Source organism: Caloenas nicobarica, chromosome 6, assembly GCF_036013445.1.
Source record: "Caloenas nicobarica isolate bCalNic1 chromosome 6, bCalNic1.hap1, whole genome shotgun sequence".
Classification (NCBI taxonomy): domain Eukaryota; kingdom Metazoa; phylum Chordata; class Aves; order Columbiformes; family Columbidae; genus Caloenas; species Caloenas nicobarica.
This window is the reverse complement of record NC_088250.1, coordinates 36,510,148-36,536,207: the sequence shown is the minus strand read 5'-3', so window position 1 is coordinate 36,536,207 and position 26,060 is coordinate 36,510,148. Positions and strand designations below refer to the sequence as shown.

General features: G+C 40.1%; 1 protein-coding gene across 1 annotated transcript in view; it reads left to right on the top strand.

Moving 5' to 3' along the window:
* Positions 1-26,060, top strand: part of LOC135990466 (von Willebrand factor D and EGF domain-containing protein-like) — a 176,335-nt gene that overhangs the window by 84,734 nt on the left and 65,541 nt on the right. The window contains exons 12-17 of the mRNA XM_065638163.1: positions 11,249-11,385; positions 12,455-12,616; positions 17,020-17,124; positions 19,873-19,987; positions 23,379-23,629; positions 24,855-25,074. Of these exons, the coding sequence (XP_065494235.1) occupies positions 11,249-11,385; positions 12,455-12,616; positions 17,020-17,124; positions 19,873-19,987; positions 23,379-23,629; positions 24,855-25,074 (990 nt within the window). The remainder of the gene's footprint in view (positions 1-11,248; positions 11,386-12,454; positions 12,617-17,019; positions 17,125-19,872; positions 19,988-23,378; positions 23,630-24,854; positions 25,075-26,060) is intronic.

Here is a 26,060-nt window from a genome sequence, read left to right as displayed (position 1 = left end):
AGTTAACATTTTTGAGAGTTTGTTTGTTAAAGAAGGGCTCCTCTTTACTATAAAAATCTGAGGTTTGTCTGGCTGGATTTTATTTGATTTGTTGCTTTTCTCCTCCAAAATGAACACACTAAAAATAAAGAGGATCCATTTCCTGACTGAATTTACCCAAGACATCACAGTATTCACAAATGGGAACAACAGTGATCAGGAGAATTGCAAATACCTCCTGTAACATGGGTTCCAGAAATGCAAAACTATTCAGAAAACATACCTCTGAATCCACAAATTGCTGTTGCAATGCTGACTCTTCCCAAAGCGCGTTGCCAGAGGAGCCCTCAGCTTCTCCACACGACGAGCGAGCGGGGCCAGTATGAATTTCCCCCACTGTCAGTGGTAATGGTTTGAAGATTGTCGCCACATCGGTCCCTTTAAAGAGAAGGGCTTCCTTTAGTTTGGGGAACATAACATTGAAAATTAACTTCTTTCAGTGGATATTCACCCTTGGAGAAGCATTTGAAATGGTATTATGTCCTTACAGGAGGGCCAGTAATTTCATTTGGATCATTTGGTTTTAATTCTTGATACCAGAGATAAAAGCACATTTGATAAAGAAGAAAGTAAGAACATTGGTACTCATTCCTCCTCCTTTCCCAACTAACTCTAGACTGGTGAAACACCAGTATGTGCTGGGAGGGCGGTAATTCAGGCAGCTGCACCAGAGCCCAGCAGCAAGCAGGACCTGGCCGCGGGGTTACTCCATCCCTTGTGCTGCTGGTGTGGAGAAAATGAGAGGGAGAAGCATTTAAAATTCAATCAATTGGGAAAAAAAAAACCAGAAAAATTAAAACAAACCCAAGGTGAGAAACAGCACACTTAATTTGCAGAGCCTTCTCCTTTGTCTTCGGCATAACTGTAGAGAAGCTATAGGAAGACTTTGTAAAAGAAGTTGGATTCAACATTAACCATGGAGAGGGAAAAGTCCCGCCACATTCTAGAGCGAATAAATGGGATGAACTGCAATGAGCTCCATGTATTACAGATGGTTTATAAGTTCAGTTATGAGTGATATCGAATATTCTTTCTCTGTATACCAAAACACAGAAACTGTGTATCTATAAAAGTACCTGATCTCGTAAACGCAATGTAAAGCAGATCTATACATCCAGCCAGAGGTCAGATCCTCTACAAGGAGAAATAAAATCTTAGCTGTAGCACACCAATCATTCTGGCGTTATAATACTTAGAAGAGGTCAGCTAGTTAATTTGGTACAAGCAAGCAAGAGAAGTAATAGTGTGAGCTTCTCCTTCAGCTCTTATTGATACTTGAGTTTCATTCACAACTTTTAAAAAAAATATTTGCTTGTTTTTACATTTCATAGGCAGAGACAGCATGTGACGTACCAGGTATTTGTGGGGATAAGTACCACGGTATCACACAATAATGATGCGCTTCTTAAAGGGCAGTTCAAAAGGCTGGAAGTCCTCGGAACTGAAGTCCTGTTGACGTCACTAAAGCCAGGATTTCACACCAGAAAAGGCTATTAGAGATGAAGAATTAAGATCAATCTCAGAAATAAAGCCGTATGTTCCAACGGGGACAGCTTGAGCCCCAAACTGCAGCTCCAGCATCCTGACCCAGCCGGCAACGCAGACACTGGTGGGATCAGCCTTCGGGATTTTGTACTTGTAAGCAGAGGTTCTGTAGGCAGGGAAGAAAAGCAGAAGAAATTAATAACTGAATTAGGTTTCTGCAGGACATAAAAAACTGCTGCCTCTTTTTCTTTTAAAAAGACGGAAGAAGCAGAAGAATGCATGTTGATTTTGGAAATGCTAACTCTTAAATGGCGTTGTCAGGAAAAAGTTATTTTCCAGGAGAAATTACATGAGTAATGAAGAAAAAGGCAACTCCTTTTGCTGGCCATATATTTTCCCATTAGTTCCAAAACAAATCTCCGTCTAATTATCTCAGGTTGGAATTATATACGTGAATTAAAACTCCCCCAAGATCAAGGAGGCCATCAACATAATTCAAATATCTTTTCCAAGGTCACCCAATCTCAGCCACATTGCCAACACATCATAACGTGTTTTGCCACTGCTTTTGACCAGCACGCACACACAAAAAGATGGTTGTGCAGTATTTTTAGGGATCAGAATACAAGCCATAACATATTTGGAATAATTTTAAATGAAAACATGTAGAAAGAGAGAAGACACAAAGTGCTTGCAGAGACTTACTCCTCTGCTCTGACTCCAACAGGAGCCATCCAGGTGGCCAGAGTTATAATTATCCTCACATGAAAACTGCAATTTGGAGTTGAAAGGCACCTCTGAAATTTGGCAATGCTCCAGAAGCTTAGACTTTCTTAATGTTGCTTAACATTTCACAAACCCCCCCCAACACCTGTATAAGGTGCTTAAAATGTCATTACCACCCGTAATTAAATGCAGAATCCAATTACAGTAGATAGCAAATCAGGTTGGTGCTTACTGTTCGTATATATCGACCATGTTGCTTATAAAAAAAAAAAATCAGGACCAGTAAAGCACACAAAGAGGGATGTAATATGCAGATTGTATGAAGCTCTGAAGAGCGATTACAAGATAAAAGGTAATGAGGAATAATAAGGACAAATTAGTTTCAGTGAAGTAATAACACTTCAAGTTTAAATGTCTGTTTGGAAAGTTCTGGGGAAATAAAAAATAGCCAGCAAAGAAATCCAAGAGAGCAAAAATGATGGTAAGAAGGTGAGAAGTTAATGCTTACCTAACATGCTTACAGACGTACCATTTTCGTATCAATAAATCTCAGTAGTGCTGTTCAGAAGTTCTGTGAACCCAAGTGCATTTTCAGAGCTGTGAATCACAACCACGCAGGTCCCTTGGACCCATCTACAATGGCAGGTACATGAGCTTCGCCCTGGGTTTTTTTAGAATGATCATACAGACCTTCCTGAATTTATCATACTGCACTGGGCTGAGTCTTGTTCATGCGCTCTAATTACATAATTATTATATTGAGTTACAGTACGGGGTCAGCTTGTACAGTTCCTCAGGTGGGGTCTTCCAAAAGAAGATGTCTCTCCCCTATGGAATAATAAGCTCAGACCTTTAATCAGGCCAGTCATATAAGTTGAAGATTAAATATGCATTATAGAAATCCCACTGTTTATATAATTGTTCTTTATTTTTAAGTATAATTCCTGTTTTCAAGGCCAAAACATGAGGGAGACATGTAAAGAAAAGATTTAAATTGCTTCAAGATCCTCAGGTGAAAAGAGACAGGGTATTTCAGTCCTCTGTGTCAAACATCTGCTTTGGAGATTTTGCATGGGAACGTATTGATTTTGTAATAAATAAGTTTCTCTCACTTATATCAGTTCCACGGTCTTTAAATTCCAGATCATGGTGCCATAATGATTATTTAAGGCCTTTTAGTCTGTCAAGTAAATGGATATTTTTGGCACAAGCGATATGTGCTTTGTTGACGTGACACATCACAACAGCGCAGATGGAGTCGTTGGGGTACATTGGGTCAACATACATAAATTAGACTATATAAGTAAAAATGCAAACTAGACTTTTCAAAGAAAAAGTAGTTAATTCCTTAAATCACCAGGATACCTACAAAGAAACACTCTACTCACTGTACATAAAGGTGGCAGCCTCTGTCTCTGTGACCAGCCTGTGGCACAGGGGAGAATTACGTGTTATATCACCATAAAGGGCCTCAGAAACAGAACTACCAGAAATTGTGGAATTTCTGTCCGATCCGCTCTCCAGAAATTGATCAGGTTTTAAAATTTGTTTAGATTGTGAAACAAGGAAAAAAAAACACAACAAAGATTTTGGCTAATACGGGAAAACACTTCATATGGTAGTGAGGATGCAATACACTTTAACAATTAATTTCATCAATTTTTCAAAATTGGACTTCAAAAGAAGAGTCAAACATGCTTGTGAGAATAGCAAACACCATACTTACTACACTTAAAGTTTTCTGGCCAAAACAGAGTACTATTTCTGTTAAATAATTTAATGCAATTATTCTTTAAAAAGCTTTTTTTTCTTTTAAAATAATAAGTCATTTGTCTTAATTCTTCTCTTCATTATAATAATACTACTGACTTTGGTGGATATAGTATTACATTATCAAGAAAAGATAAAGTCTCTTTACAAATGCTCTTTTTCCTTTTTTCTCAAATTAATTATTGCCTTTTCCATCCCAAAATGCTGAGTTTTCTTATCCAGCCAACTGAGGGAGGTTTAAAGATTTCCTACATCTATACTCCCCACGTTACCCCAAATATGTGCTTGTTCACTTGACAACTGATGGACAGTAAGCGAAGCAGTGTTTTCATATTATAGTTTAGAAGGGAACTCAGCTATGCCTATCAAATACATTTTTCTCCAGTAATGATTTCCATAAAGCAGGGAACACTTCATGCAAATCTCTGTATACTGTTGCGACATAAAACACACATTAATATGCTGCTTCCATTCCACTGGGATTGCGTTATTTACATAAGGATTAAAGATATTACGAATATATTATTATTTCCTTCAAGCTGACATTAAAGGAGAGAAGGAATTTTCACTAAGCTATCAATACTTTGTAAAAGAGGTTCTACATAACTTGAAAATTAAAATCTTTATTTCAGGAGCCATTATCTCCTCTTTATGTAATTTTTTTTCCTCAGCTTACTACTAGATAATATTGGAAAATAGATAAAGAATAAATATGAGAATACATATTAAGCAATTCCAGATATTATTGGTTTCAGTTACTCAGCTTTTTCCTAGTTCAACCAATTTATGATTTAATGCTGAATGAAAATAGATTAAAAAAAATTTAAATGTTTATTTACAAAATACATTGTTTCTTTCTTCCAGATATCTATCTGGTCCTCATTTAAGTGAGCTATGAATCCCAGTAATAATGGCATCTGATATGAATAAAATTTTTCTACAGTATCTATAGATCAGAGCCATAAAAATTTACACCAACATATTATTTTCAGTCTAAAAACAAAGGTAGTATTAGTGGTCATAATTGAAAAAGGCGTAATGAGTAGTCATAATGAGTAAATATCAAGGCTTTGAGATTACTCAACCAAACATAATTTTTTGAACACAGGAGTTACCTGCTTTCGAAAATATCACTCCTATGCTAGTAGAACAAAGGAACACCTCCAACCACAAAATTTTAGTAAGAAATACTAAATTTACAAAAGAAACAGCTAAAAATCAAAAGAAAAAAAAGATTGTGAACCTAACCTAACCTCCCATTGATGTATCCTGACTGACACCTATATACTCTGTTTTATATTAATGGAGACAGATTTCTCCCAGCCACATAAAACCTATTTCTGGGTGATTCTCAGTGACCGACAAACTTCATGCTGGTTTTTGAAGACTTTCTTCTTTTCATTGCAATTTTAGTTTACTTTTTGATGGTGCGGATGAGATAAACACACATCTAAAAAACCAAACATCAATACCAGCCTTAATCTACTGTTTTAAACTCCCAGTTCTTGCCATTCCAAGGCCAGGCCTGGCTGAGTGGGAAGGGCTATTACAGAGTCGATAGAAACCGAGTTTTAAAAGGATATCAAATCCTCGTGATAAGGGACACGGAAGGTTGCACGCTTGGTGATCCATACTATTCCCGCAAATCAGATCAGGGAGGTTAGTCTTTTCTGGTGATTAGTTTATTTGCTTCAATGCAAAGCAGTGAAAGCAGTTCAGGGAAACGTGCAGCTATACAAAACCATTTTGTGAAGTGTATAGAATTAAATGCTGGAAAACTTTACAAAATTATAGGTTTGATTTAAACTGACCAAAGCCATAGACTCCACCTGCATGCCTATAACTTCTTTACATCATGCTGTTTGCAGGCACCATGGGAAATTTCAGCCTTAAATCTGGTTAAATTCAAAACAAAGCAAAAAGGCCTGAACAAACAACCTTCTTCTCCAAATACACACTTGCATACATGATAAATAAGAATTTCATGACAGTTTATGAGCTATAGAATTAAAATCTGCTGAACATTAAAAGGTCTGATTTAAACTGACCAAAGCTAAAAATTCAGAGCAAACTTTTAACGCCACTATATCATGGTTTTGTGTTGTGTAAAGAACTCACAATCCGGCAGTATGGAATGTTCAGCCAATTGTGAATAAGAACCCAAGTGGAATAATTGTATCTTATTCTAAGTGAATAACTATGAGAAAATCACTAGAAACAACCAAGTGGACACTAGTGTGGACATAAGGACCACGGTGACACCCACAAGGTCACTCCTGCCCAAATCCTTTTGGGTGGCATCACTGTGGTCATTGGTGGGGAGCCACAAAATACTGCCAGGGGTTCTAACATGAAGTGTCTTCAAGGGACTGAAAGGTCCTGGTGTGCCAGTAAGTGCCATGAATGCGCAACCAGGTCTTATATTTTACCACCTGTTGAGGCCATCTAGAAAAGAGGCAGTATTCCACAGTTAACAGCACACTCCTCTTCCTTTCTGTTGCTGAAATAAATTGCTAGCAAGCCTTTTAAAAATAGAAGGATCAAATAGACATAAAATGTCATAGTGAGATTTCTAAAGCAAAAATAATTTACCATATTGTTGCAGCACATGGACGCTTTTAGTGTGAAATTGAGCCAGTCCATTTCTCACATGCGGCACTTGCAAAATGCCCTTCCCTTCCTCTCCCAGGGCTTATTTCTGCAAACCACCCTGTGTACCAGAGTCCCTCAAAGCTGGAAAACAGACTTTCTCCATGTCAGCTAAAGATCATAGGTCTATAGTCCAGTACTACGATAAACTCTGGTTCTTTGAGAAGTGGTTTTGGATGCAGGGACAAGAACAGCCTTCATCTAGAAGTCAGCGATGTGCAGAAATATGCAAACACCATATAGCTGCTAATGTTTTTACTTAGGGAGGATTTTCCAATGAGCTTTGGGTTACTGATACCATGAGTTCCAGAATAATGCATTCACTAATTGTGCATACGACCGCTGTAGTTACATACAAAAGAAAGAAATACAATATTTGTGCATTTATTTGAATGGAGGCAGATTCTGACTTGCTGTGTCCAAGCTGTGAGACAACATAGCAGCATTCTGCTCTGATCCAGAACCATCACAGCCACAACTGGCTGTCCACAGCCAGGCCAGCAGGCTCTGGCACAGCACCTCGCTCAGCCAGGTACATAATTTCCAGGTCAGGGCAACTGGAAAATATGAAACATTTTCTTTTGCACTTCAGCAAAGCTGTGATCATGCGCTTATGATTTGTTTCTTGATCTGCTTTTCATGACTCAGGTTGCGTATTTATCACCCTGATCAAAAAAAGGGCAGTCCATTTCCTTCTTGCTATTTGAACAAAATCCTTGCCAGTTTTAATTTCAGGTTTGCTGCTCCAGTCCACAGTTACATGTGTAGCTTTCAAACACTGCAGAAGAATGTTTATTTGTGCTAGGACATTTTCTAATCAAAAGTGGAAGCCCAACATGAACCACATATATCCACCAGTAAGACTTCAATAAGCATAATTTTGCAAGATTCTTGATTTTGTGTCAACTGTCTCCATTTTACTTCTACATCTGTGCATACTTATTATTTACATAATACACTACAGCAAATATATATAAAACCAGTCATGTATTTATGCAGGGGTTTTTTTAAAGTCTATTATGTAGCCTGTGCTCCTTGTCAGGTTTGAGTCACATAAATAGTTAGAGAAAGAAACCACACTGTCAGCACCGCCAGCAGCTCTGAAATTACTATTCTTTCCTGCAAATTCCTACTGGGGGTAAAGCAGAGGGACCTGGACAATCTCTGTCTCTCAAGGGAGGCACAACACAAGCACTGCAAACCAAACAGGACAGATCTCTTATTCCCGTCTAATTGCCCGAGGTCTGGAGGACTTTTAATACCTATGTACACACAGCTCCTTAAATCCTCCTCCATAACGCGACTGCTCCCTGATACCCACCCGAGCCCCAGGTGCTGGCCTGAGCTTCAGGTTTTTATCTACCAGTAAAACTCAAAGAACATTTTTGGCTCGTAGGTCACACAGAGAAAAGAAAGAGGATGATCTGTTCTGCGTTTTGTTGTATTTTGGCATTCAGATTCCTAAATGGAAATTATTAATGTGCAAACTGATCATACTTTTCCCATGCTCATTCCACGCTCTGCCTGACTTCCTGTAGATTTCTCTCCTGCCTCTTTAACTTGCCACTCCACAGACACCAGACATCCATTCCAGGTCTCCATGACCTCTGTTTTCTCTGGATATCTGCACTTTTGCCCTTAATCTCACCTTTATGATATTTCCCACCTCTTCCCTTTGCTCCTGTCTTTCTCCCCTCCAGTCTTCTGCTGAACCACTTGCAGCTCTTTTGTTAAAGCTTTTTCAGGCTCTCCAATATTCCCTTCTCACATCTCCGCCTCTCTGGCCCTTGAGCATATTCTGTGTACAGGTTTATGAGCTACCTATCCACTAACACAGGGACCAATGAATAGCCAAAACTCAGTTGTGTTTCCCCAGCAAGAGCAGAAGCTCCATGGCTGAGTGCCCAGATACCGACTGTCATGAGATTTTTCCAAAGCTAAAATCATTGAGATTTCACCATCCACGTTTGGTTGAAACTGGCTAATGTATGCCAAAGCTGGAAGGCAAAGACAGACAGAAAACCACATTAAAAACAAATGCCTGGAGTTCTTACGCCCATTAAATGTAGTATCTCATTTTAAAAAACAGTTAGATAAAAATAATGACCGTTTTCAAAAGGAGCGTACTGAGGCTGAAGGGCTGAACTCCAGTATCCATTTGTTTAAAACTGAGTCATTATCATTACTTTCATTTTCTATCACACTTTCTTTTCTTCTTTTTCTGTCCTCCCAATATCCCCTGCAAAAGGGCCTGGTAAAATCTGCGTGGCGACTCCACCACCTCCTCAGCAGCAAACTTCAACTGGCCAGAAATAAACTATTAGAGCATTAAATTCAAGATGGTCTCCCACAGAACCGTGCTGTGTATTCCTGCTTTAGAGCATCCCAGCTGAACCAGGCAGTGGGTGGCATGGCTGGCTGAGGCAACAGACAAAAGCCCACTTGAGGAACAGCTCAGTTCCCTCCCTCTTCCCCATCTTCGTCAAACGACACAAAACAACAAGGTGCATTTTTCTGCCACGTACCTTTCACTCATTTCACCAGAAAACAAATCTCATTTTCATCCCAGTTAACCCATAACATGGTGTGTCTTGAGAGAAGACATCCAAAGCATATATGGGAACATATTTCCCCCAGATTTAGATCAATTTAAAGATGCTGTACAAAACAGTGTGCAAAATGGTTTGAGAGGAATAAATATGAACTGCCATGCTGATATAGCAAGTAATTTCAAAAAGATTTGGCCCTGGATAATCTTGCCCTGGCCCTGACACAATGGTGTCGTGTAGTGTCAGGGTGCTCATGAAGATGTAAGAAACCCTTGGGGAAGGACATGGGGCTCATGGACAAGCAACCAACCTGAGAGTCCATTCCTGGGAGAGGAACGTCCGCAGGAGCACACTCCTGTGCCTCACTCCTTCCCAGCCTGGGAGGTTTTACGTCACCCACAGAAGCCTGAAAATCTGCAATGATAATGAAAATATTAATGCAATCCCAGCTACCTCAGTACTAGTGGGGCTAACTATTAAAATCTCGTGAAAAGCATAATGAAGCGCTTTTTTTTTTTTTAAATTTTTAGGCACTAACCACAAAACAAGGCAATTTATCAAAACCATTCACTACATCTGACTAACAGTTTTGTACATTACAGGAATTCACAACTAGCTGATGAATGCTGATAAGCTGTAAACCGTTTCTCTTCTTGTAAATATTGCAAACTGTCCAACAGTGCTGCTGATACTGCTGCAATAAAATCAATTAAAAAAAAAAAAAAGAAAAAAAAGAGCTAAAAGCACTTCAGAAGTACAGAAAAATTCTTTCCACTGTTTTTTACATTTATGTTGCTTTCTTTCCTCTCTCTGGAAAAATGAGAGCCACGCAGCTGTGTTGTTATGGGCTGCAATCTGGTGGGATCACAGTATTTAAACCGCATTCATCCCACTTACGGCTTAAATGGCACAGCCCTAAAAGGACAGCAAGGTACCGGGGAAGGTTATCAACTCAGCTCAGGGCGTTTTGCCCTTCGAATCAGAACTGAACCGCTGTACCATTAAAACATTAGGTGACACAGAGCTTCTGTTTTAGATAAGCTACGGCTCAGAGAAAACTGACGGGCAACGTGGCTTTGCCAGAGTGGTGATGGGGCAGGGAAGAGGAAAAGCTGAGCAGCCCCTCCCCGCCATGTAACAGGGCAAACAGCTTGAACTACGCTGTGCTGGTGCAAATATCTACCCAACTATATTTTTTTCTAAAGTAAAGATGTGAATTCCATCATCCAATGAAGTCCCATTTTGACTCTGTAAAAATAACCCCAATGTGAAAGCAACGAGCAATTTTAAACAGTGAAAACCTGAAGTACAACAGAACACAAATGAGCCTTTACCTGAGAATCATAAAACACTTTAAAAGCAGTAATGGGTGAAATTCAACCTTGTAAGGGGGGCAGCACAGGCTGTACATCACTTAAGCCCTACTTAAAACCTCAAAATAGGATTTAAGTGAAACTTAGCTGGTGCATGACATTGGTGCTGACACTGTGCAGAGCTGAGTGCCACCCATGAATGACTTAACCCTCACGAACAAGCATTCCTTTGAGGATCATTAATTTTATTGCATCCATAGCTTTTGAAAAAATAAAAAAAAAGGACTGTTTTTTGCACTGCAGTCTCCCATTTTGAGGAGCCTGGTGGCACAGTCATCTTCTGTGGGATGACACCCTGTCCCCTCAGCTGTGCTCCCATCCTCTTACCTGGGTCAGCAGAAGTGTGACCACTGAAGATCTGTTATCACAAAGATGTAGCTTCAGTTAATTGATTCCATGGGCTGTATAACACTCGCTGATATATCTTGCAGTAGTGGGTGCACAGGGCAATTATTCAGTGGAGGTTTGCTGCTTTCCCACTTTGACAACTGCTGCTCCTCTTTTCCAGAGAAATTCACAGGGGAGCAAGGAAGACCCCAAGGAAAAGAATTAAACCAAAACAACCAGGATCGACAACAACAAAATCTCTGATTTACCAGAACAGAACAGTGTGTGAGTGCTACTCTCTAAAGTTTCGTATCTATTTCACCCTTTCAGGGCAAACTTTGGAAATCACAGGCTTAGAGAACGGGGGTCTCTGTGACGTCCGTGACTCCGACTGCACCAGGATCCGAGTGTTTGGCTTCGGCTTCAAAGCGTCGCCCAACCTGCACTGCCAAGTCACCAGGTTAATTGTAAGCAACTTCCTAGGGGCTTGTAAAGTATCGATGATACTGTCAAACGTTGACACGTTTCTACCAAAGCCTGTTCAGTGCCAAGTGCCATCGTGTCTCAATGCCACAGCGGGTGCAAACACCTTTCAGTCCCATTGCCAACACATCTGCTGTGAGCAAGGGGAGCTGAAGAGGCTCAGCCCTTTCCAGGACTTGTTCCTTGGAAATGAACAGCTACGTGCTCAAGCTCATGTTCTCTGTGGGCTTTTGTTTAATTCCTGTTTGGTTCAGCTGCATTGTAGTCTGGTGAAGCCTGAAATCACAATATTATTTCTCATTTTGTGCGTCTGGAATTGGTACGCTTGGTTGTTTTCCTAAACACATTTGATTGCTAAGTTTTGTGGTTAAATATAAGGTTTCCTCAATGTAGTTATAGAGTCTCTTATTTGAATTTTCTTAGTCATAGTTCAATACCAAGTCAGAAGTTTTAATGCCTATTAAACCCATCTCTTCTGCTGACACTCTAATTTTATTATACACAACTATACGCCTTACACTTACGATATGCCTTACATGGGCAATGCTAGGACTGAATTGTTTGGTGTAACAGCATACTCGGATATGAAGGGTTTGATTCATCTCATAAATCCACCCCATAAAAGACATTCAGCCTGGTTCCAGTGCTAATGAGGAATTCAGCTAACGAGGCACAGCTGAGATTTGCCTGCCATGCCCGCTTAGGGCTCGGTAGACGCTTGACAAGCAGCGATGTCTCATGCAGCTCATCTAGATAAGGAGCAGACATCATCCTCAAGGTGCAAAGACAAAGTTGCTCCACCACGTCACCCAGTCTCACCCCAGCTCGTCATCCCAAGTGCAGGCTACAGCACTTCCTAAATCAATAGTCCATTGCATGCTCAGATGAGGCTGGCTTGCTTTTTGCTGTGGCTTCAGTAACAGCATCATTTCTTTTAAATAAACCATCTGGAAAAGCCTTATATTATTAATTAGAAACAGAAACATATGTTGACAACTGGAATTTCTTTATATGAGCCTTCAGTTTCTGCACTCTCCTTCTGTTTTACTGTAGCATCTCAATGGCGAATGGATACCAAGAGAACAAGAAACCACAAAAGCAGATTTTCTCAACTCTGAGGCTGCTGAATGCCGGATTCCCCTCCTGAACCTCACGGAGACAGAGGCTATGCACTTCGTGGCTGGTGATGAGCCGATCGCAAGATGGCAAGTGAAAGTAGGAATTTCTTATGTTTCTAAGAAATGATTTAGAAGGAGAAAATCACTTGTCATGGTAAATTAAAATGCAAAGCACAATTTGCTTCCCTTCAGAAATGAAAATGCCTGTAGAAATACTCACATTAATGTCACATAGGGGAAAAAAAACCCCACACCAACCAAAACAGTATGAGTACCGGGTGTCTTTGTAAGCAACCTGAAACTGCAAATTACAGTCACATCTCCAGGTAATCACCAGAGATTGATGCAGTTGCACTAATCAATTGTTAATCATTAGTATCTCATTTCTGGGAACTCCAGCTCAAACCCTAGGTTAGGCAGCAAGAAGAAGACAGCATTGAGGCCCTGGCTGCAGATGAGGGCTGGCATGGCCTGAGCAGAGATGTCATGGTCATGGTCATGAATGACTACAGCAAGAAGTGTGTGCAGTACCTGCTCATGTCAGGTTCTCTGCTGCGGTTTTTGCCCCTTTTATTCCCAAATTGATACCTACTTTCTAAATATTTCCAGGAAATAAGTGCCTTACTGACCCTGTGCCTGCTACCCTTGGTCTTCCTCTCAGCCTGAATGGTTATTTTTCTGCAGATTTGTTGGGGTTTTTTTTTAAGACTGAGATAATTTAAGGGCTCCATAGCTGAAAAAAATAGATTGCCATGGTAGGAAGACTGCAGATGTGCTTTGAAAATTGCAGCATGTAAAAATGAAAAGCGTAAAACACTTACTTCACCGTGGTGTTACTGCCTGTCCTGCACCCCACAGCTCCTTGTACCCCACACTGGGGACATGTGCTGCCAGGTGGCTTAGGGGAAACAGACAGATGTTTGGCAGTGCGCATTTCCTATCCAGTAGTGTATTTTAAATAAATAGGGATTTATGTTTTAAGAGTGCTGTAAGATCTCTGTGGGAGCAGAGCTTGACCATCGGCTGCTGGGGTGGACCTTGAGCCTTCCTCCTGGAGAAGGAGCCGTGAGAGTGGGCAGCCCCTCAGCTGAACCAGGACAGCAGCTCCTCTGCTTGGGGCTCCAAAATTTCCCTAAGGAGCTACTGAAATCTGCCAGCTGTGAGATGAAATGCTGCCTCATGCTGGCAGGATCCAAGACGGAGAAACCCTTGAGTTTCCTGGCCCAAGAGGACAGAAAACATTTCTGCACGTGCGCAGGGCCGTGTCTCCAGTGTAACTAGAATAACTTCCTCGCAGCTCAGCTGTATTACAATGCAGCTCACTTTCAAGTGATGCCTTTCAGCCCTGAGGAGGTCCGTATATTTTTTGTGACTTTTCCCCCTCAAAGCACATACAGAATGTCTCTTTCCTTGCACTTAAGTTCAAGAAAACCTCTGCACCTGTAAGCCTTCTGCCCTTTCCCTCTCCTTCAAACCCTGCAGAAAAACCAGGCTGAGGGCTGTACAGAGAATGCACAATTAAATCATCTCGAGTCTGCATAGCAATCTTAGTTCACCTGTGGATCTTTTTGCTGATCGAATTGGGAAGGCAGAGCTCAGTGCTCAGTTTCAAAGGCAGCTGGCCTTACACTGTGGCACAGAGAACAAAACACCGGAGCTTTTCAAGATAAAAAACGATTTGAAATGAATTCCACACATGGTCAAAAAACTGTGCTCCCAAAAATTCCTGATAAAATTTACTGCGACATTGATCTTCTGGGTTATGTTAATAGCTACTTTTTTTAAAGTAGGTAAAAGATTTTTTCATAACCAAAAATAAAAACAATCCTTTCTGGAAATATCACTGTTCAATATTTTCAGAATCTCTCTCCTGTCCCAAATCAAAATCCAGAGGAATCAGCAAAGATTCATGTACACTTTTTTCACTACCAGCACTGGGGGAATGGGGGCTGGACAAGCTCTTCACTGTGCTCTTTCATTTTATCTGCTCTTGTATTCATGTTTCCGATTTTGCTCATTCTTCCCATGACATGCTGCTGAACGTAGATAAGGAAAGTACATGTGGCTACACCAGAGCATTTGGTATAATTAGGTTAGATATCAAAATACAAACTCCTACTTGGGTGGCAGATGACTTGGGCCGTCCACACGGATGCCTGGATGACGAGCTGAAAGAGCTTGGCAGGAATTTATCTAATTTGGGAAGCAGGTCTCTCACTTATCCTCAATTCGTTATCGTTGCCTATTATTTGCCAAGAGCAGAAAAAAAAATATTTGTTAAAAAGTCAGTGAGGCAGAAACCAAATTTGAATTCAGCAAGTTTTTACAGCTTTCATTTTTCATTTACAAACATTTATACAAGTCAAATTGTATGTAGATTATGAGGGGTACGAATAGCCAAGATTGTTTCATGACGAATGAAATACTTCAGGCACAACTGAAAGATTTCCTGATTGTCCTGACTGCTCATCCCAAAGTGGCTCTTTCTTTCCAGATGACACGTATGTTCAAGTAATCAAGGCACAATTCTAAGCATTGGCTTTTAATGGCCAGCCAAATTTGAAGAGAGGTTTGCCCAGTTTAGGTCTCATTGAAGTATTTGTTCTGCATCACTAAGGTGACTAATGGAAAAGCAATTAAAATAGCTATAAACCAACCCAATTCTAAAAAGACACTACAATGGACGTTTATAATAGAATGCAGAAAAAAATCCAAATTAAAAAAAAAAATCAAATTGGCAGGAGTTACATTTCATCCACAATGCTTACTTCAGATGGAACAATTAGTTCAATTTTACAGCTTTTTATATTTTTCCCTGTCTACCCATTTCTTCACTCACTATTAGTGCATCAGTATTGAGACAACATTGGACTCTCTGGTGTAAGACTGAAATGAAATGTAAATTGCATTAGGAATAATATATTCTTAATGGAAATCTTGCTGCCAATAAGCACTGTCTTTCAGTGAAGAGCAGGTCTCCAGGGGGTTGTCTGTTATTTTTTTCTCCTCTGAAACTGCAGCGTAAGTTCTTCCTTCTTTTAAAAGAGTTTTTACCTTTAGTATAACACACGATAGTCCAATATCTCAATGGCATAAAGCTACACCAATTAATTTTACTGGACCTGAACTGAAAGGAGGTTGTAGCATGGAGGGTGTTCATCTCTTCTCCCAAGTAACAAGTGATAGGAGGAGAGAAAATGACCTCAAATTGCACCAGGGAAGGTTTAGATTGGATATCAGGAAAAATTTCTTCATAGAAAGGGTTGTGAAGCCCTAGAACAGGCTGCCCAGGGCAGTGGTGGAGTCACCATTCCTGGAGGCATTTAAAAGACGGGTAGATGAGGTTCTTAGGGACACGGTTTAGCGACAGAGTTAGGTTATGGTTGGACTCGATTTTAAGGGTCTCTTCCAACCAAAATGATTTTATGATTCTATAAATAGTTTACTAATTGATCAAAAGACTTTATACTCTTGACCTTGTAGAAGTCCCTTGTGAAGGGACTGAGGAAGATTCAGCTTCAGTGTCACTGGAGAGATGGAGGAGGACTTGGGGGCTGGTCTTCTAGCAAGAGGACAAAGGGGTACCTGGCCAAGCTGAAGCAAAAGCTTTGTTAGATCTGCTAAACAGCAGCTTTAGTCTGACTTTGAGAAGCAGAAACCCATCAATTACCTGAGAGAAAGGGCTTTGCTTTCCCTCTGGTGTTCAGCAGCAGTTTGCGTTGGGGTTGCTCTTTAACGTTCACACATCTCAAGAGGTGCCACAACTCTTTCTCAGAAGCTAACCCTTTCCACGCTAGTCTGCTGTCTTTTCATTTTTATCGTAGAAAAATTAGCACATAAATTCATTTAACCTTTTCTTATTATGTAAGCATTCATATACGAAAAATACCGTACTAACTTACGGCTTTCTAAATTACCTACATGTACAGGGACCTCTGAGCTGGGAAAGGTGACTGTTCTTCTGATGTACCTTCCTATGGAAATGGGACTGTTGCCACCTGGTATTATCCACTCTAGCACTTTTTTAAGGTTAATTTAAAATCACCTAAATAACATGCATTCTCTCTTTTTTGTTGTTGTTGTTTGTTTGTTTGTTTTTACCACAAGGAGTTTACTTACTGATTTGCCATCAGTAAAAAGTGATGCCAAATTTCATCTAAAAATCTTTTCATTTCACAACTCCTTGAAAGACACCCATGCAGTATTTGAGTATGCAGTTTCCACAAGGGTATTGAAAAAAACCCTCAGAAAAAACCCCTAGCAGTAATCAGGGAAGTTGAATGCCAGCTGAGCCAAAAGATCTTTTGGTTATTAATGAATAGTTTCCAGTTTGGAGCATTAAGCAATTTGTTAGCTTGCAGTACAGCCATTCACAAGTGGTTTAATTTATCTTGCTGGCAAGCATGCAGTTCAAGGGGGCAACAGTATATGCTCCAAAACGAGCAGACAGTCTCCATATGGAACATTATTACTTATAAGGATGATTTTTGTATCATTTAGATCACTAACGATGGCTTCCAGTACAGTAACTCCAGAGTGCTGACCCTCTACGATGCAGTCTGCCAGGCTTGCCAATTCCATCCAACCGAACTTTGTAAATTAAAGGTAATTTAAAGAGCATAAAGGTTTAATATGGATCGTTCATCTCTTCCTTAGCCCTCTCCCTCCCTTTGATGTACTGTATCTAATAACTTCTTTAGAAGAGAAAAATCTATTCCACAGGTCAGCTGCACAGCCCAATACTTTTCTCTCTTTCGCAATCTCCTGGCTGTGATTTTTTTTATTTTTTCATATTTACCTGGGGTATGAATACCTGATAGAACATGCTTTATGATGCACCTTTCTCAGGCAGACACTATCAGAAAGACCGCGGTTGACAATATTTATACTTTGCAGCTGTTAATGGAAGTAAATAAAGCGGAGGAGTCTCCCCGAAAAGCAGCTTAACTTCATTTTTGCAGTGTCTCCCACAGAAAGCTATTTCAGCTCTCCTGGCCTGTCTGGCGAGGGCACTGAAACTGTAAGGTATATCATTTCTATACCCATTTTCTGCCTTAGCAAGAGGTATGTAAGATGCTTGCTGTATAGTTTTTGTCATGTGAAAACACACTTGAGAGAATGTAAAACATTCCTGCTTACACTAAACCCTGCTCAGTACAAACACAGAGTGCTCAGGTAGTTTCAAAACTGTAATTAGGAGTCTAGTGCTACGTTTTAAACTGCCAGTGTGCCAGGAACTGCCTGGAGAGCACTATAACCCTGTTTTCCTGGGGACTTATCGGTGTAACATCCCCCATCCTCTAAAAAAAAGAGCCTCCCTGCTCTTGGTTTCTAAAGAGCCGAGTTAAACAACTTTTCTGTTTTTCAGTGGGGTTTTAAAATAAACTTTGGGAGGGTATTGGGTGGGATATTTGAATGTGCTGATACTGCTCCCTTACCCTGAGGCAAGGATGAATGAATAGGAGACGACCAGTCTGCCTTTTTATAAAGTGAAGATCAATCAGGTATATCTTAACTCATTTGCCTCTCTGTTCTCATTAACACTAATGGGAAAATACAGTTTTCAAACTTCCACTGATTGCAAGAACGTATCAGTTACAAAAATAAAATGAAAGTTCACATTTTTTCAAATAAATCAGTGAACAGAAATTACTTTATAGGCCCAAACGAGGGTAAAACCACTTAAATTTCAGATTAAAATAATTTTGTCAGAACCATTTCAATTAAAGCTAGGGTGCTTTTTTTTTGTCAAAGGCTTTCCTCATTCTTACATTTTTGAAACTCAGAAATATATATGTTTTCTCAATATGCTGGTGTTCTCTAAGGATTACAATAATTTCTATCCTAAGATGCTTCAAGGGACTATTTGAACTAGGCTTCCAATTGCATCAGACCACATTCTAATTATCCCCTCTTATAACATTACTTTGTAATACCTAAATTGCTTTCAGAAAAGGTGTTTCAATTAGGGGACATTTTATATCAGGCCATTTCACATTCTGTGTTCTTCTTTTATGGAGCCCATCCTGCATCACACTATCACATCAGAAAAAAAAAAAAAAAAAGTATCTTTTTCATCAGAACATCAAGCCTTTGAAAACAACAATGTAATAAAATCTAATTAACATCCAGATTTTAATGCTGAAGATTTGTCACATTCTATCATGTCGAGGCAATTACGAGAGTCCAATTTCTTTTTCCACCTTACCCATTGCTCTCAAAGTGGTATTATTTAAAATATTGACTGATGTACTTTGCAAAAGAAGTTTGAGAAACTAATAAAGCAGTAGATAGAAACCACAAGGCCAGTAATGGGACACACATCAGTCTCAGGAAAGCAATCTGCATTCAGAGCAAGGAAAAGGAAAAATGTCTTTGGCCCTGGTGGCTTCTCCCTCCTGCTGTCCCACCGCAGCAGTGACATCCCGTGTTCTCAACAGCATCCCACATTTTGCGAGCAACCTGCAAAGTCAGATGAAGCCCCATCTGTGGGATGCCCCAACACAGGCTACGAGCAACAGGTAGAAATCTGCCACAGGACCTTCCTGTGATGTAGATGTTTAATTACACCTGTTAATTATGTCGCTATGTTTGCTTCTCAGACAACCCAAGTGCCTTCAGCCCACTAGGAAGGCACAGGGACCCCCTGGTTCTGGTGGCCACCCTAACTAGGAGAGGACCAGGTGGGTCTCCAAGGCTGCTGTGCCCACCATGCCCTGCATGGACATCAGCTGGGATGCTCTGCCCCACCTGGGCACCATCCATGTGTTCTGCTGTTGCTCACAACCATCTCACGGAAACCTCAAATCTAATGCAGTTCTTTGTTCTGCTTTTGTATCATCTCTTTTTTGTATTTTTATCAAGGACCTCCAGAAATTATTAAATTACCAGAACAGGATGCAAAAATTCCAAACAGAGCTTTTATGCAGTCTCAGTTTTTGTTGATCTCATGGAGCTCACTTTTGAGCTAATAATAATCATTATTATTATAATCATATTATACCCTTCATATTAGTAGTCACAGTGGGGAATAATGATCGTGTACACTACATAAGTGTGGAAATCTAAAAAAAAAAAAAAATCACGTTCTGTCACATTAATGTAGAGGAAGCAACACATGTTGCCTAAGCTAAAACACTCACAGCTACAGGGATCTCACACTGGAAAACTCATGTGTTGTTTTCTCCCTGTTGGGTGAAAGCACCAGCATTTAAATTGCTCCTATTTTATTGTTTCAAGAAACAAGCAAGTTTCTCCTTACCTCCAGAAGTCATTAACTGCCAATTTCTTATTTTCTTATTTCTTTTTTCCTTACCTCCACCTCCCACCCATTTTTATTTCCTTTTTTGGCAGGAAAATACTTGTAATATAGATGGACTTTGCTATGGTGAAGGAGAGTCAAGCCCCACCAGTCCTTGTCTTCTCTGTGCACCTGACATTTCTAAGTTCACCTGGTCTATTAATGAAAGTAAGACAGTTTTTTCTAAGATTTAGAAGCAATTAGCTGGGAATTTGTGGCTTGGTCTATGAAATACATGGTTCCTTCATTTGGCTAACATGAATCTATCCTGCATAATAGTGTGAACGGCCTGTTTACAATGGGAATAATTAGGCACACCAGCAATGAAGCATCCAAAAATCCACCGTTTGCAGTGTGCATCTGGGCACGTATCTCATTCTGGCTGAAACTTGACAAATCCTAAATTAATAAAACCAAAATAACACCTGAAAATGCAGTTGTTGATATGCCAGTGCCCCATGCAGTGCCCAGATCTGTCAACTAAAGGTGATGGACCCCAAATACATCTGTCATCATCACACAGGTACAAATCTTTAAGGGAACAATTTGGGGAAAATACTGTTTTTAAAACACTGATGTATATTTTAAGTATCTGGAGGAACTGTTTTCCTCCCCTGAGCCAAATCCTATGAAATGCCACACAAGAGACCTTGCCTTAGCAGGGGGTCTGAGTAACGGGGATCAGCCACTCACTCATTACCTTCTCAGCCACAGAACCGAAAGGCTGATTGTGCAGCCTGTCGGGGCAGAGGGCATGGAGAAGGCTGCCCCTTGAAGCACTCCCGAATGCTAAGGGCTTCATCATAACTATTTCATGGCTACAACCCCAGTGCAAACAAAAAAAACCCCACTTACCTAATGCTTTACAGGTAATGCATGTTTGAGCAGCATTAGCTTCACAGCACATCTCCCTGCTTCCATGAGCACATTTACAGCTGGTCGATATAGAGATTATTATGTAGTATATACATTATACATGTAAATTTGCGTGTTGGTCCTAGAAAGAGTTTCTCTGCACTTGTAGGTTCTGTAAACACAAGCAAATTACAAAGAGGTATGTAAGCGACAGGACCAATTTGCATTTTTGATTTGCATCTTTATGTGTCTTTAGGGTGACTAGGTCAACAAAACACTTCTAGACAGAGAAAAAAACTGCTCTTGTCCCTGGGGAACAGCTGGGGATGCTCAGGGTCAGAGGCTCCTAGAGAGTACAAGGTACGGCAGTAGAAACAGCGAGAGCAGTAGCACCATGGCTGGAGTCCAGAGCTCCAGTGGCGACACCGCCAAGGCGAGAAAGACCAGAAAGGACCCAACAGTTTCCAGCAACACAAGAAGTCCTAAGTTGTCTGAAATCGATTTTGGAATAAAGAACGCAATAGGAAGGGTGAGAGTGGTTTGTGAGGCCTTTAAACTCCTGTTCCAGCCTAGTCATTTTGAATATTCTCTATTTAAAACCATATATCTCTAGTTTATGTCCTAAAAATTCTAGCTTTTGGAATTTAAAACTCCTTCTCAGGAAAAGGTGTGGGCAGCTCCATCCCAAGTGTTGGCCAACTAAAAGTCCCATTGGCTGTTACTTGGGCGAGTAGTCAAAATGCCTACGGGTAAGCCAGGCCTGAAGAAGGGATTGTAGACCTGAATTCTCTGGGGTTTCCCCCAGGGATATAGTTTAGTCTAGTGAGAGATACTATCTGTGACTCATAAACCTTGTCTCCTGTCTGTCCTTCCACTGCATCTGCTACAGCAGTAGCATCTCCAGGGATGAGCCGATCCTGATTGTTATACAGACAAACTCATTATTAATACCCAGACAGCTTGACTTTAAAATTCAGAAAATAGCTTAAAAGGGAAAAAAACTGCATTTGTTTGGGGATTTATAAAACTAGAAGCGATTTGGGGAATCTGAAACAGATCATGGTTAGCTTTTCAATAATTTCAAAATTTAAAAATATTATAAAGGTTTGTCTGACTTGTTTTCAAAATCATGAAAATATTTTTTCAAATATTGCAATAATTGGGAGTGTATACATATATTCACTGGATGGCAAAGAGATCTCTGTGGAATTAGAAACACTTTTATTCACTGACTACTTTCAGAACATCTGATTTTATGTTATTTTGTGCCTACAACTTTTTATTACCCTCCATCCAGTTAACACCTTTGTGTTTATCTGTAAACGCATACCCAGCATCAATATTTCATTGATTACTTTGAGCACAACTTTTATGGGCTCCATGGTTTAAGTGTTTGTGAAATAAAAGGTAAATTAATAGATTGAAGCTTTCAACAGTTATGCCAGGCCAATCTGCTGGACAAGCAGTTTAGAAAGCCCTGATAGCGCAGCAGCAATGAATGGAGAGACACATTTAAATAACTGCTTAATGTGAGACATGCTATGGAAAGCAAAGCTTGATAAAAGGATATTGCACCACAAAAAACCCCTAATGATGACTTTCCACAAGTGTAATGCAAGGACACATGCAGTCCTTATGAGAACACGTACACGGGTCATAGTTTTAGACCGTGGCTTGAAATTAATCCTTGGTATTAGAAATATTCTTTAAGTTAGACGTAACTACGAACAAATTACACTGTGAGATTAAATATCAATACATGTCAATTTGTACTGCCGGTTAAAGAGGAAAGATGCCTGCAGACTGAGGAGACTCAGCACATGGAGATGAAATTCCCAACCCTGCGTAGAGCTGCTGCCACCTCAGGGTACTCAGCCAATCTTGCTTTTCCTTGGTTCCTAATTATAAAATGTAATACTTTTCTCTACCTTGTCCTCCTTACCTATTTATATTTTAAGTATCTTCAGGCAGCATTTGTCTCCTACTGAAAAACAGCCTTGTACAATTAGGCTTTTGTCTTCATTAAGGAAACATTGGATGTAAACAACAACATTAGAAATAACAATGCCAGTGGTGATGATATCCACTGGTGTCAAAGGGGACAGAGAATCTCAGCATCACCAATGTGCCTCTGCTGGCACTGAGGAGACTTTATTTCTGATGAAATGTCCAACTGAATTCAAACTGCTCAGGCTTAATTACCACTCATGGGTAAAGGTAGAGGAGTCTACTCAATGGAAGAGTTACACAATTTCCACCCCCTCCAAGTTGCCCTTGCAATTCATTTGTCATGCACCATTTTGAGAATGAGTTTACTTCTATTTAAATGGCTAGATAGATAGATAGATGTATTAGAAATACAATTAATTAAAGTTTTAGTAAGAACTGGGAGACTAGTGGGAAGCTATAGAAGCCATGTCCAATCTCCTGCCATGCTCCAGATAACACATCAAAAGTAACCAAAGTTCAGTATGGGAGAAAAGTTCAGTATGCAACATGAGAAAAATAGGAGGTAGGAGGAAAAAAGCATACTTTTTGGTAAAGCCATTTGCTGCCCCTAACATCTAAATTGCTTCCTCCATCGGTCTCAGGGTATGTTTTGTACCTTTTTCACTGAGAGCACTCCTACAAAGACCTGTGCTGCGAGTCTTTACGTGGGAAAAACTGGAATTTATGTAATCATGGTTTCATTTTTGCTGTTTAGACAACCTGCCTCCTGTGTTCCAGGCCCCCTCCAGCCAGCTGCTGACATTTATTGGTGAGAATTTTGTTTACCAGCTAATAGCGGCGGATCCAGAAGGGTCAGCTGTGCTATTCATCTTGGAGGCCGGGCCGCGGGATGTCAGGCTCTCTCCTGCTGGCCTTCTGATCTGGAAAGTTGATTCAGAAGAAACTCAGACCTTTGAATTCACTGTGTCGGATGAATGCAATGCACAGAGCAGATACTCTATTGAGGTAAGGAAATGAATACTTTAAAGGAAAAACAAAACAAACCTGTTTATCATGTCATTGCTTTGGTGCAATTGTCATTATGGCTAATAATTTGTTACTGTCTTGAAAAGTAAGACTTCAGCGGTTTCCTCATAAGTGTGTATTATTCAGCACAGCAATAATGATCAATTAATGGAATAAATATCTCTGAGAACATAGAAGCTATATATACAAGGAACAAGAGAGAGTGCTATTGATTGCTGTTCGAAAGAACACTCTTTGCAGAGCCTTTTAATGGTTCATTAATCTGCTTTAAAATTCACATTCTCCATTTGGATTGCAGAAAAAAAGCATATAACATAAAAGACCAAGTTTTAGCTATAAAAGGGAGATTATAACTCATTCTCAATGATATTTTTAGAGGGTGTCTTGCTCTTATGTCATTACTCCACACTTTAAGTTTCTTGGCAGAGCTTGTGCATTGCTTTGTCTTACTGTATAGTCTAACATTAATCCTGTTATGGGGTGAGCTAATGAAGTGGGATGCAGACTCTTGACATAAGAACAGTTTTGTGAAGAAAAGATTTTTATTCCTAAAGATTCCTATTTTTACTCTTTCAAACCACTATCATCAAAAATACCAATCTGCTAAACCCACACAATGAAGGGGAAACTGGAGTCTAGATATGGTTTTAAAGGAAATATTTCAAACCAGACCTATGTTTAACTAGGTGAGATAATATGAGGTTTGACTCAGTTGCAATGCTGTTCTTGTACATACATAAAATACAACTATGGACCTCTCTTCCCTAAAGAGAGAGACCAGGTGAGGAATTCCACAATCATGTTCCTGCCTGGGAGCTGTGTGTAAAGTGAAACAGTAAGGAAAGCAGGCAGGCAAAGAGAAAAGATTTTTCATTTCTACTTTGAAGAATAAGGAACAAATTCTGCCCTCGGATACTATGTAAAAACTGCTGTTATAGCAAATACATTTTTTTATCTTATAAGAAGTTAGAATGCCCCTAAATGATGAAAAATAAATCCCTTTAAAGTTACGTTCTCAGTCAAATAAATATGCTGAGTATGAGACCATCTATCTAGACAAAGGAAATGAGTTAGAAGTAAGTTTTCCTAATACTTGGTAACATGTTTGCACTGCAAATCTGTCCCTTCCTAAAGCGTAACAATAAACCTCTCAGCTGTGACTATTCGGAGGACTCTTACCATGACTCCCTCTTGCCTTCCTCAGGTTGCAGTGAAGCCCTGCGGCTGCCTAAATGGTGGAACATGTGTCACCAACATTAAATTCCCTCCAGGGCTTGGTGAATACCTGTGCTTATGTCCAAATGGATTTGATGGAGAATTTTGCCAGGAAGATATTAATGACTGCAAATCAAACCCCTGTGGCAGCGGAACATGCGTGGACAGTGTGGAGAGCTACCTTTGTACATGTCCCCCCGGTCTGGGAGGTAAAACTTCACTGTTTCCATCTCTCATTGAACTAGAGATATATTGTGCTATGGGATTTTTTGAGCGCAGCATGAGCACAAGCATCAGTCAAATATAAGCCTCCTCTTCTGCTCCCATGGCTTAGCTTTGGACAGATAGAAAATGTGCAAAACCAGCTGTCCAATCATCCATACTCACAGAAGGAGAAATGACCCAAAGCTTCGTGGTCCTGAAATGGTCACTCAAGGAGGCTGCGAAACTCCCTGCTCTCAGTTTCCACCTGCTCATTTCCGTGGATTTGTCCATCCATGAGGTGAGCTGGGAGAAGACTGAGTGGAAGAGAGAAAAGGCAAAGATCCAGGACCCTTTCACACTCCATGGGATTTTATTAAATTAAGCTAATGAAAGAACTGAGAATTAATGATTTCTCTAGGTCTAGGAAGAAGAAGTAGATAGGGAAAAAAAGCAAAAATAAATTGTCCTTTAGTCCCACTTGAAGCTTCATTAAATTTAAACATTAGAAAACCACAAACCCATTTGTTTGTCAGATGTGCTGATGGAACAAATCTAACCTTTTAAACCCCAAGATGATTTTAAGAAACACAGGGGAGAGGAATGATCCAAAAAAAAAAAAAAGATATTTTAGAAAAGTAAAATGAGAAGTGTGAAAAGAAGAATCTGGAGAACGAAATGCAGTGCAGCCAAAGAGGTGGATGCAAGACATACAGTGCAAACGGAAAAACCTGAAATGTGAGGAGAAAGAGAAGCATCTAACGGATGATGTAGCTGAGGAGAAATGATGTTGGTACCCATCATGCAAGTTCTACTCAGCTTCACTGTGTTCAGGACACCTGTGAATAATTCATACACGTGAAAAAGCACTTGTGCAGCACGTGGACAATTGCCCCGTGCTCTGCAAACTGGAATGGACAGAGCCACCCATTAGACTCTGCTGCATTAAGCTTCTGGAGCTTGGCTGAGCTGCTGGGTCTTACAGAGTGGCCAC